At 35.1% G+C, this 12,072-nt stretch overlaps 1 protein-coding gene across 9 annotated transcripts in view; it reads left to right on the top strand.

Moving 5' to 3' along the window:
* The window catches only part of BIRC6 (baculoviral IAP repeat containing 6), a 238,238-nt gene that overhangs the window by 108,701 nt on the left and 117,465 nt on the right, over positions 1-12,072 (top strand). For 8 of the 9 annotated variants that reach the window (XR_004521845.2, XM_033838758.2, XM_033838755.2 and 5 more), the window contains 7 exons: positions 803-936; positions 1,579-1,732; positions 4,183-4,299; positions 5,922-6,076; positions 7,022-7,148; positions 9,530-9,640; positions 11,112-11,245. Coding sequence is in view for 8 of the 9 variants with exons in the window: in XM_033838758.2 (XP_033694649.1) it covers positions 803-936; positions 1,579-1,732; positions 4,183-4,299; positions 5,922-6,076; positions 7,022-7,148; positions 9,530-9,640; positions 11,112-11,245 (932 nt within the window). In the remaining variant the exon portion in view is untranslated. The remainder of the gene's footprint in view (positions 1-802; positions 937-1,578; positions 1,733-4,182; positions 4,300-5,921; positions 6,077-7,021; positions 7,149-9,529; positions 9,641-11,111; positions 11,246-12,072) is intronic. The other variant, XM_033838756.2, reaches the window with a different exon arrangement.

Raw genomic sequence — 12,072 nt, 5'->3', positions numbered from 1 at the left:
AAGCATGCTCTCCTCCAAGAAGCTTTTTCCATTACCACCAGCAATGCTGGAGACTGCCGTCGGTGCTGCCTACATTCTAGATTGCCTCTGATAGCACCTATTACGTTGTAGTTGGTTTAATTTCTGTAGTGTACCCTCACCTCTGAACCTCTGTTAATTTGTTGGAGGGTGGACATTTGTTTTATTAATCTTTATATACTCAGACCCTAATACAGGCTAGTATTTTCTTGGCATTCTATAAATATATGTTGAATAATAGAGGGTGGGAAGGGAAGGAAGATAAGAGTTGTAAGGCATAAAAGGCTAGTTAAAAATTTGGAGTCATCTGAGAGCAAAATCATTTCCAATTCATGATAGAAAAATAAGGTGAATAGCAGTCTTAAAACTGAAATCTTTGCTTTTCACTGTAATACCTGGTATTATTTCCTTAACTACTGGATGTAATATAATGAATTACTTATTGGAGGCAATAAAACGAATAACATTGTTTATTCTAGAAATGGTTAATGATTATTTTTAACAACAAAGTTTATGTAACTTGATTCAACAAGGATTAATCATATGGTATTTTCCCCTAGGAAGTCACATATTATTGCACTGGTGTTCTTAATTGTGTGTTATAGGGTGATATTTTTGCATACTTATGCTTAATTGTCAGGTATAAAAATTTAGAGATTTTTGTATCAGTAGAAATATATATGATGTATAAGTAAATTAACTTTTTCTGTAATTAAAAGCAATATATTGGTTAAATTTTATGTTATGTACTCCACCAAAAAAAATCACTTTCAATTATTTGAAGGTGCACCTCCTCTTTCCTCTTTGGAAAAAGATAAAGAAATTGATCTTGAGCTACTTCAGGATCTAATGGAAGTTGACATTGATCCTTTAGATATTGATTTGGAAAAGGATCCTCTTGCAGCCAAAGTTTTTAAGGTACGATACAGTAGAGTATTCTTTGCAATTAAAACCTTTCATCTTATACTTCTGGGTTATTAATTACTTAAAAGACGAAAGTATACACCTAATATAACCCATTATTTAGCTTACTCAAAATTAAATTCCTCTAGGTACTATAGTAGATTTTTTATAGAACTAGTGGAATAGTATACGGAGGACTTACATCATTTTATTAATATAGCCACTAACATCTTATATGATAGTAAGAACCACTAATAAGCATGGGAGGTATGGTTATGGACTGTTGACATTTCAAGCAGCATTTAAGCTTATCCAAGTTGGGTTCATTGCAGAATCTCCTTCTTTGTTAGCTGTTACTTTTTCTAAAGGAGATACCTCCCTAATACTTTATTTTGGTTCATTTTGTGTGTAAGAGATTTTATTAAAGATGTTAATTACCTCTCAGAGTCTAACAAATAAGGTGTTTTTAGATTTTTGGGGTAAAATGGAGAGAATATTATGAACCATTCCTTTAATCATTAAGATTATGTTTCAGAAATTTAAAGGGTAAGGAGAACGTTTATTTTGTAGCCCTGTTTGACTTTAGGTAATGTAAATAATATGTCACTCTTCGTGAAGAGGCAAAAATAAACCACAGTTTTTTCCTATTCTTTTAAGCCAATAAGCAGTACATGGTATGACTATTGGGGTGCTGATTATGGCACCTACAATTACAACCCATACATAGGAGGTCTTGGAATTCCTGTAGCAAAGCCACCAGCAAATACAGAGAAGAATGGATCACAGACAGTTAGTGTTTCAGTGTCTCAGGGTAAGTGTGTGTTCATATTTTAAGGCATAAGCTATTCTTAAAACAAGTCCTCAATTTATGTATTCTTTGTCTCCTGAGAATTTGATCCTGAGTGTTTACTGAGAGGGTTTATTATTGCAGGGGTGCCGTGAGAGTGAGTGTCATTCAGAGCTGTGTGTCAGTCAGTTTAGAAGAGCTTCTATTTATGGTCTATTTTTTGTTTCTCAGAATAACACTTTGCAAAATATATTTGTGAGTTGTGTGGGTTTGCTGGTGGTTTTAATTAATTGTGCTTCCTTTTATTTTTATTGTTAATAATAAATTTATATTTTATTTGTAAACAATGAAATCACGTTGAGTATTATTTTTGCACTCTTCTAGTCACATAGAGTATATAACTTTTTTTAAAAATAAAATCTTTTCTTAAATTTTGAAACAATCATACATTTACTGAAAAGTTGCAAGTTAATACAGAGAACATTTGTTATCCTGACGCATTTGGGAGTAAGTTGGTAATCTGGTGTTTTTTTGTTTTATTTTGTTTGTTTTACAAAGCAGAACATTTCTTCTACATAAACACATCAGGAAGCACATTCCATCAAAATCAGGAAATTAACATTAGTAACTTTAAGACCCCATTCAGGTTTCAGCAGTTATGTCTAAATTATGCCCTTTATGCAAAATGATCCAGTACGAAATTGTGTGTTGCATTTACTGTGGACCCGTGAATAAGGTGGGGGTGGGGGGCCCACTCCCACACAGTTGGAAGTCTGTGTATAACTTTACAGTTGGCCCTCCGTCTCCAAGGTTTTGCATCCATGCATTCAACCAACTATGGATGGTGCGTACATATTTGTTGAAAAAAGTCCATGTATAAGTGGACTCATGTGGCTCAAACTGTGTTGTTCAAGCATCAACCGTAGTTATCATATCTCTTTAGTCTTATTCAGTCTGCCACACTTTGTCAGAGGTAACTTTCATGACCTTGGTGCTTTTGATGATTATAGGCCAGTTGTTCAGTAGAATGTCCCTCAATTTGGGTTTGTATGCTATTTCCTCACAATTAGATTGTGGTCATGTGTTTTTGGCATAAATATCAAGAAAGTGTACTGCTCAGGTTTTCTTACTGCATCCTATTAGGTGGCTCATGATTTTAATTTGGACCACTGCTGGTGGCTTTAAGTTGAATTACTTGATAAAGGAGATGTCTACCAATATTTTCCAGTGAAAAGTTATTCTTTTCCCTTTTGTAAGAAAGTTTTGATGGGTTGGAGTGGCAGAATAATATTTGGAATCTATTCTTTTTTAAAAAAGTTATTATTTTATTCACTTAGTTTTGAATAGACCAGTGGTTTCCTATTTTATTCAGTGGGTTATAATTTGTTATCATTATTTTCTTGTTTTTATTGAGGTAAATTCAAGAGATCATAAAATTTTCCATTTTAGCCTTTTTTTTTTTTTTTTGCGGTATGCGGGCCTCTCACTGTTGTGGCCTCTCCCGTTGTGGAGCACAGGCTCCGGACGCGCAGGCTCAGCGGTTGTGGCTCACGGGCCCAGCCGCTTCGCGGCATGTGGGATCCTCCTGGACCGGGGCATGAACCCGTGTCCCCTGCATTGGCAGGTGGGCCCTCAACCACTGTACCACCAGAGAAGACCCATTTTAGCCATTTTTAAGTGTCCAATTCTGTGGCATTAAGTACATTCGCAGTGTTGTCATTATTTATTTTGATGTTCGAAATGTCCCTGATTTGACCACGGTATCTCCTTTAATCTGGTCTCTGTCTTTTTGAAATGTCTTCATATTTCTTTGAACACTTCCCTGTTTCCTGGCATAACAAAATGCCCCAGGCTCATCATTTACTTTCCCTTCCCCAGACTGGGAGTTAGCCACTTCATGAATGAAAATGGTATTTCAGAACCTTTTAGTGGAGAAATGTGATTAAGAATTCAAGATTTGAGTGCTAGATAGACTTGCTGTTAATTTTTGGCTGTTCCACACTCTCTCTTGATGGATAAATCTAGGGAGTGTGTACACACACTTGTGTTTATATTTATTTCTATATTTGTCTGTCTATCCGTCTAGAATGCCATGAGTCCACATTGATGTATCAGTTAATCTACCAGTAATCTACTCCATAAGCTTCATATTAGTTTTTTCCTTTTCCATATTTCTCTTTTCTCTGATAGTGAGGTACCTGATTTTCATTATTCTTAATTTATTTGCTTCCATTATCATTACTTCACTTACTTGATCTACCTCTCTTTATATATCTACTCTCCCATCTCTAGCCTCCTTTGCACAGATGTTGTTACCTGCTGTAACTCTGACACCCCATGCCAGGTTGTTCTGATGTGAAGATACACTACTCACCCTGTTTTGGGTTCAGATGTCAACATTTTATTGTAGGAAGTAGGACGTGAATAATAATTATCAAATAGGTTTTGTTTTTTCTTTTAATTGCTTTCTGTAGCCCTAGATGCTCGTCTAGAAGTTGGACTTGAACAACAAGCAGAACTTATGTTGAAAATGATGTCAACCCTAGAAGCAGATTCCATTTTACAGGCATTAACAAATACATCTCCTACCTGTGAGTAAAAGTCACCATTCTTAGAGAATTACCATGAACAGTTCATCTCCTGATTATTTTCAGGTGCACTCAGTAAGGATGGATTTTTAAATTCTCCCTTGCTAAGTTAGTAGGAAGTTGAGAAATAAGACAAAGGATTAATGAATCAGGAGAGCAGAGGGGGAACAAATTACCTCCATGTAGTGTTCATAAGTTCAGTCCAAAAACCTGAGTCATGTTTTTGTTATGGTGGTGGTGTGCGGTTAATGAAATTCCTGGGGGAGCCTGCATAGCTAGCTGCCTGGGAGTTCGTTGCATTATATCCAAATTTATGATAAAGTGGGTTTCTTAATAGTAACATCTTTATCTTCCTTTAAGACCAAGATGGAAGACTTAGATAATGAAGATAGCCAAATGGGCCTGATGGAACTACAGAATTGAGAGGATTTACTACCTAATTATTTACAGCAAAAGAAGAAAAACTTTTTGTAGTAAATGACTGGATAGTAAATATTTTAGGCTTTCTGGGGCTATACAGGGTGTGTTGCAGGTCTACTCTGACTTTGTAGCAGGAAAGCAGCTGTAGACAATATATACCTAAATGAATAGGCATGGTTATTAAAGAAACCGTGTTACGGAATCTGGTGGCCTGTCAGATTTGGCCGTTAGGACATGGTTTGCTGACTGTTGATGTTGTTCTAGGCTTGGGTAGATCCCCTTCTGTCAGGTGAGTATAGTTAGATAGCAGCCTGTCTCTCTTAACATAGGAGCTGTGCTGAGGTGATGGTGATATTTTTATTTTTCTTAGGCCAAGAAAAATAAAAACATGGTGGGTAATGGTGGTGAGTAAAGGTGTAGAGATACTAGTTAGAACCTAGGAAGCACATCATGTCCTTCTCCTATGAAGTAAAGTTCCCAACCCATTTCAATAGAGAAATTTGGATTTTTAGGTCTTCCTATGTTAAATTGAATTCTTTTGGTTTGCATTCTGTATTTCTTGCCTTAGGAAGTATATAAAAAAGGAGAAAAAGAGAAGATTCGTCTAGTGTTCTGTTTCTCGATATATTCTATCTTTTGATTATTTTCCTGTGCAGAACTGTGTTCTCCTTTTAATATAAAACTTTCTAAATATATGAAAAACTCTCTTAACATCCCTTTATTTCTCTGCTCCCCATGAATATATACTCAGTTAGTTTGGTGTGTGTATCCTGGCATCAGAATTTTTGAACACTTCCCAGGCAATTTTAATGTGCTATCAAGGTTGAGAATCAATGGATTAGAGTCTAGGTTATTCTAAAACAACCTTCTCAAGAAATAGGCAGGATTCTTTTTTCTTTCCCTTTTCTCCTCCCTCTTATTAATTAGGAAAAAATTGAAAATAAAAATTTATAGAGAGTAAGGTTCTTCTCCCTTTGTGGACAAGTCCTATGAATTTGGGAGCTTCTCTTTGTGGTGATTATCTTTTGAACTTTCAAGTAATGTTGTAAAAACAGGTTTTCAAATAATACAATGCTGAACCATTTTAAAGAATGCAATTTTAATTTTTAAAAAAATATACCTTGACTTACCTGTACATATTAATAACTAGTTAACATTTCTCCTGATACTTTGTGTATAAAATCATAACTGTGTTTAATTTTCAGTATCACAGTCTCCCACTGGAACAGATGATTCGCTTCTAGGGGGTTTACAAGCAGCGAACCAATCCAGCCAGCTCATTGTACAGTTATCATCTGTCCCAATGTTAAATGTTTGTTTCAACAAACTTTTTTCCATGCTTCAAGTCCATCACGTTCAGGTATGACTTCAGGAGAAACTGTGTATTTTTAGACATTATTGCCAGCCTAGAAAAGATGAAAATAAACGGGCAGATCAGTCTCAACCAGACAGGGATGATTTCTTTGTCATACTCAGATGAAAAAATGTTGGAGATACTTTGATTAACCCAGCTCCTCAGTGATAGGTTATTTATAACTTTTATGATTATAAGCTTACTGCTTTTGTTCCAACTACATATTATACACACACCTGCATTTAAAGACTTGAATCACGTCTTTTAATTTAGTAAAACATTTATATTAGGTAAATTATAAATTTTAATTCAGTTAAATTTCATTTGATCTAGAATTTTAAGATGTGTTTCCTTGTGAACTGAATTGAAAATAACCAGAAGAAGTATTTTTCTTTAACATTTATTTTTATTATTTATTTATTTAATTTATTTTTGGCTGTCTTGGGTCTTAGTTGTGGCACGCAGGATCTTAGCTGAGGCATACAGGGTTGTTGTGGCATGCGGGCTCTTCATTGCAGCTTCTCTCTAGTTGTGGCGTAAGGGTTTCTCTCTAGTTGTGGTGTAAGGGTTTTCTCTCTCTAGTTGTGACACGCAGGCTCCAGAGTGCATGGGCTCTGTAGTTGTGGCGAGCAGGTTCCAGAACGTGTGGGCTCTGTAGTTTGCAGCATGCAGGCTCTCTAGTTGAGGCACGCAAGCTCAGTAGTTGTGGCGTGTGGGCTTAGTTGCCCCATGGCATGTGGGATCTTAGTTCCCTGACCAGGGATCGAACACATGTCCCCTGCATTGTAAGGTGGGTTCTTCACCACTGGACCACCAGGGAAGTCCCCAGAAGAAGTATTTAATAGAAAAATTATTTACTCATAATCATAAGGATTCATACATGAGATTTTTGCTTAAATGGTATTTCCTAATAGGTACATTTTCTTTCTGTCAATTTACATTCTATTTCAGTTGGAATCACTTCTCCAGTTGTGGCTCACATTGAGTCTGAATTCTAGTTCGTCTGGAAACAAAGAAAATGGAGCAGACATTTTTTTATATAATGCTAATCGAATACCTGTCATTTCATTAAATCAAGGTAAGATTTATTAGAAGGAAAGTTATTAACGTAGCATAAACAATCTAAAAAGGTATTGATTAGGTTAACACCTAATCTTTGTCATTAGGGTTGTAATGTTGTAGTGAAAAAAACATATTTAAAATACTGACTTAATAATTTGCAGGAAAGAGAACAGAAAACTTATTCTCTGGTCTGTATTATGTCTGTGTATAACCCAGACATCAAATCTACAATGTTCTGTTTATCTTTACATTGTAGTTCCTTAAAGTATTGTCTTGTTCATAGGCTGTTCTTTTGCAACTGGTCTTTTTTAAAAATGTGAAATACCTCTAGGGAATTGGTAAATTGGAGAAGGATGTCAATTTTTTGTAGAAATTATGTTCTTTCATTTTTTTTCTTGGCAAATGCAGGAATGTGGGAATAGTGAGACTTGAATAATATCCTTCAACAGGAATAGAACTAGTTTTCAGCTCAGGCTATAGGAATCTATTTAAAGAACAGTAAAAATCATTTATTCCTGATGCTTTCTCTCTAGAGATATGCATCATGCATGGCCTTCACATGGCCTGTCTGTCAGCCTTAGTGACAGCCACACTGGCTTACGGTCCTACTTAACATCCGCATTCTCTCAGCAAGAGCTGGCCCTACTTTAATTATTAGGTTTCCTTCTGTTTCACTGTATTAATGATTATTATTATAAATTTTACTCCCATCAATTTTTAAAACTTTTTTATTGTGAGAAACATTAAGCATAAACAAGAGTGAATAGAAGGGTAAAAAAAGTAATTATTTCTTACTGTCATCAGGTATTTTGTGAGTATTCAAATTTCCAATTGTCTAAACTATTACAGAATTTTTTTTGTATATTTGAAATAGATTCCATATGGAGTCTACACATTTTAATTAATTATGTTTCTTAATTCCTCTAATCTGTCTTTTTTTTTTTAAATCCCCTTGCAAAGTTTGGTTGTTTTGTCTTTCAAGATTCCCTAGGTCCCAATTTTTAGTGATTGTATCTCTATGATGTCCTCTCTACTTTCTATAAATTGGTAATTAGACATGGAGCTTAATCTGATTTGAGTTTGTTTTTTTTGTTTTTGTTTTTTTTTTTGTGGTACGCGGGCCTCTCACTCTTGTGGCCTGTCCCGTTGCGGAGCACAGGCCCCGGACGCACAGGCTCAGCAGCCATGGCTCACGGGCCCAGCTGCTCCGTGGCATGTGGGATCTTCCTGGACCGGGGCACGAACCCGTGTCCCCTGCATTGGCAGGTGGACTCTCAACCACAGTGCCACCAGGGAAGCCCAGAGGTTTTTTTTTTAAGGCAGTTTCATAGGTTGTCTTTTTTTTATGTTGTTAATAGACACTAATGATTAATGCCTAGAATTAGTAGCAGTTCACAGGAAGTTTTGAAATGAAGATAGTCTAATTTTGTTATTCCTTTTTTATTAACTGAAATACTTCCATAAAGAGAAACTTCCTTTCATGTGCTATCATGTCACCCTTTGGAGATACAGTTTTTATATAGAGCCAGGAAAAATGCTAGAAATTTTCTGTATTTTAAAATTAAATTTAAAAATTAATTGGTTCACAAGTAGTCTATAATCATGACCACTTAGTTTCCTTAGTAAATATCTGTATAAGTTCGTGATTTTAAAGTATTTCTTACGTTTCTGTTACAATCATTATGTTTATTGATGCTGAAATTATGCTGTTTGTGGTCAGTAAGATGATGCTTCATTAGATTCTTTTGGTTTTGTTTTTTGTGAAATACACAACTATATCTTTGTTAGATTTTAATATCATAGGTGTTCCAAACTATATTTCCTGCCTGAGATCTGGAATCAGCCATTCTACACAGTGTTTTAAGGGCAAAAACTGGGCACTGTATTATGTTTGTTTATTTTTAATAACTTTTGGCTTCTCCACCTGCCACATGTGCTTCTTATTTAGGCCTTGCAGGTGACTTAGTTATTGTTTTAGTTTGTGCTTTTTCTGTGAAGTTACATTGGTTTTGAACGGTCAACCCCATCCCTGTCTTTCCAATATGCCCTATTATTTTCAATTTTTGGCTTTGCAGAATGTGAGGATTTTTAGTAAAGCACAAATTGTGTTACAGTAGAAATGCCTGTAGTTTGGAAAGGACAACAAATGTATAGTGATGACATGTTATTTTATTTGTCATGGGATGAGCTTTAACCTTAGATATAAAATGTTATTGACTCTCTAATGCTTTAGTTATGTTTAATGGGGAACTTTTATTTATATGTTTTGAGGACACACGGTAGTGAATTGATTTAAAAAAATAATGTCATGTTTTAAAATTTATTCTTTTTGTTTTAATTCTTAGTAAACATTTGCTTTTTCTGAGTTAAAATTTCCCCTTTCTCTTTTCTACGTAGCATCAATAACTAGCTTTCTCACGGTGTTAGCGTGGTATCCCAATACTTTGCTCCGGACATGGTGCCTTGTTCTTCATAGTCTAACACTCATGACAAACATGCAGCTTAATCGTAAGTCCAAATATTTATTCCTTTAAATCTCTGACATATGCTTTATTATTCTTGCTATGAGATTCTTGAAAAAGATTTTTTCAAGAAGTGATATAGTTGTGAAGATGATTAAATTCTTTATTTGAATATGTCTCTTCTGAATTTGTTCTTTTTGTTGTTGTTCTTAATGTTTCTTGCCCTTTGTGCTTCTTTACTTTGATTATATACTCTCATCTATCTACAGTTACAAGATCAAATTATATTTTTACCTTCTAAAAACTTTTACTAGTTTTTAAAAATTGATTACTCTTAGAGTACAAAGTCAAGTATTTAATGTTAGTCTATGTCTTGTGTTGGTTATTTATTCTTTTTAAAGTAACTTAGCAGTTAAAGATGATTTATTCATTATAATATTCATGAACGTATATGACTAGGTTCCTCGGTGTATGCTTTTCACATCTAAAACCTACATTCACTGAACCTAATCGCTTCTTCTCAGATTCTAAAGTCCTATTAGTTTCCTACTTTCTTCACCCCACTCCTTTATTTCCCAATTAAGATAGTAAAATTAATTTCTGAACCTTTTAAGAAAGGAACTTTTAGTGCTTTCTGTGGCTTTTTGTATCTCAAAGTCACAAAGATACTCTCATACATTATCTTCTGTACTGCTTACTGGTTTTACTTTTTACATTTAGGTCTAGATTTTATCTGACATTCTTAGGTTGTTGGGAAGTAGGTATCCAAGTTCATATTAGAGAGCAAGGAGTAGCCATTTGTGAATTGAAATCTTCATTCCATCTGTAGGTTATGACAGCAGGTGGGTGGATTTCATCCCCATTCTCTTTGGGCTTAATTTCATTGACTAGAAAGCAGCGTCACCTTGATAAAGGTATTAATTAAAATCATTGCTGAGAATCAAAATGCTACTTCATTTTTCATTTGGAATATAATATTTTCCAAATATGGGATTGAAAACATCCCTATGTGATACTGAAGATAGATTTGACTCAAGGATATTTTATTCACTTCAGAAAACTTGTGCATTGTCTGTGTATCAGTTAACAGTATACAACCTTTATGTAGCTGACATGCAAAAATGAATAGGTTTTGCTTCAGTTTATCTTAGAAGGCTGTGTTAAAATTTACCTGAAAAATAGATCTTTATTTCTGGAAGGGGGAAATAATTACTAAGAATAGGCTCACCAAAAGGACAGTAAGCATTTAGTTATTTCTTTTCCACTTGACTGTATACTGAATAAGATGCACATTAAACTAGGTATTTTTCACAGCCAAACTAGGAGAGAGGCAGGAGATCTATGGCAGATGAAAATAGAGAATGAGGCTCAGTCAGTGCAGTAGAGATTCAGATCCTTTTAGTAACTCCCAGGAATATGTGAGTTTCCTTTGAAATTAAAAGATGTTTTAAATACTGCATTTCCATTGTTTCGGGGTCCTTTCGTTGGGCACTTTTTTTTTTCTTAATGTTTTATAGCTGGTTCCAGTACTGCCATTGGAACTCAGGAGAGTACTGCCCATCTGCTGGTTTCAGATCCAAACCTGATTCATGTTTTAGTGAAATTTCTTTCTGGCACCAGTCCACATGGAACAAATCAACACAGTCCACAGGTAATGTGACTTCTGAAAGCCAGTGATAGGCCCAGATTATACAGTAAACTTATTTGTAAAGGAAATTTTAAGTGCAGTTAAATACATAAAATTTTCATTACTAAAGCATTAAATGATGGCCTTTTATGTATCAATGTAATAAAATGTTTTGAATTACATATAATAATAGCTATGCTGAAACTGAATTATAGCAGGTAGTAAGTTTTCTCTTGGAATTTTACTGGATGTTTTAATGTAGCGATATATTTTTGGTGTTAATTTCATATAATTTGAGAAACATTCTAAACAGATATTAACCTTAATGTTAGGGAAGCATTTAAAAAATTGGGGAATTTAAAAATTTTTAAAAATAATGTGTTATGGGCTTCCCTGGTGGCGCAGTGGTTGAGAGTCTGCCTGCCAACGCAGGACACAGGTTCGTGTCCCGGTCCGGGAAGATCCCGCATGCCGCGGAGTGACTGGGCCCGTGAGCCATGGCTGCTGAGCCTGCGCGTCCGGAGCCTGTGCTCCGCAATGGGAGAGGCCACAACAGTGAGAGGCCCATGTACCGCAAAAAAAAAAAACGTGTTATGTTAAATGACCTCTATTATCAAGATTGACAGGTCACCTAACTTAATTCTTTTATGCTATTAAGTATTTTATTTAACAAAAAACAAAAAGATGACATCAATGGACCTAAAGGGTATTATGATACGTGAAATAAAACAGAGAAAGACAGATGCCATATGAGTTCTCTTATATGTAGAATCTAGAAAACAAAGCAAATGAAGAAACATAAGAAAACTGAAATTGAGTCCTAGATACAGGGAACAAACAGCTGGTTGCCA

The sequence above is a fragment of the Tursiops truncatus genome, chromosome 14 (assembly GCF_011762595.2).
Source record: "Tursiops truncatus isolate mTurTru1 chromosome 14, mTurTru1.mat.Y, whole genome shotgun sequence".
NCBI lineage: Eukaryota > Metazoa > Chordata > Mammalia > Artiodactyla > Delphinidae > Tursiops > Tursiops truncatus.
The sequence above is the reverse complement of the archived record's forward strand: the minus strand, read 5'-3'. Positions and strand labels throughout refer to the sequence as shown.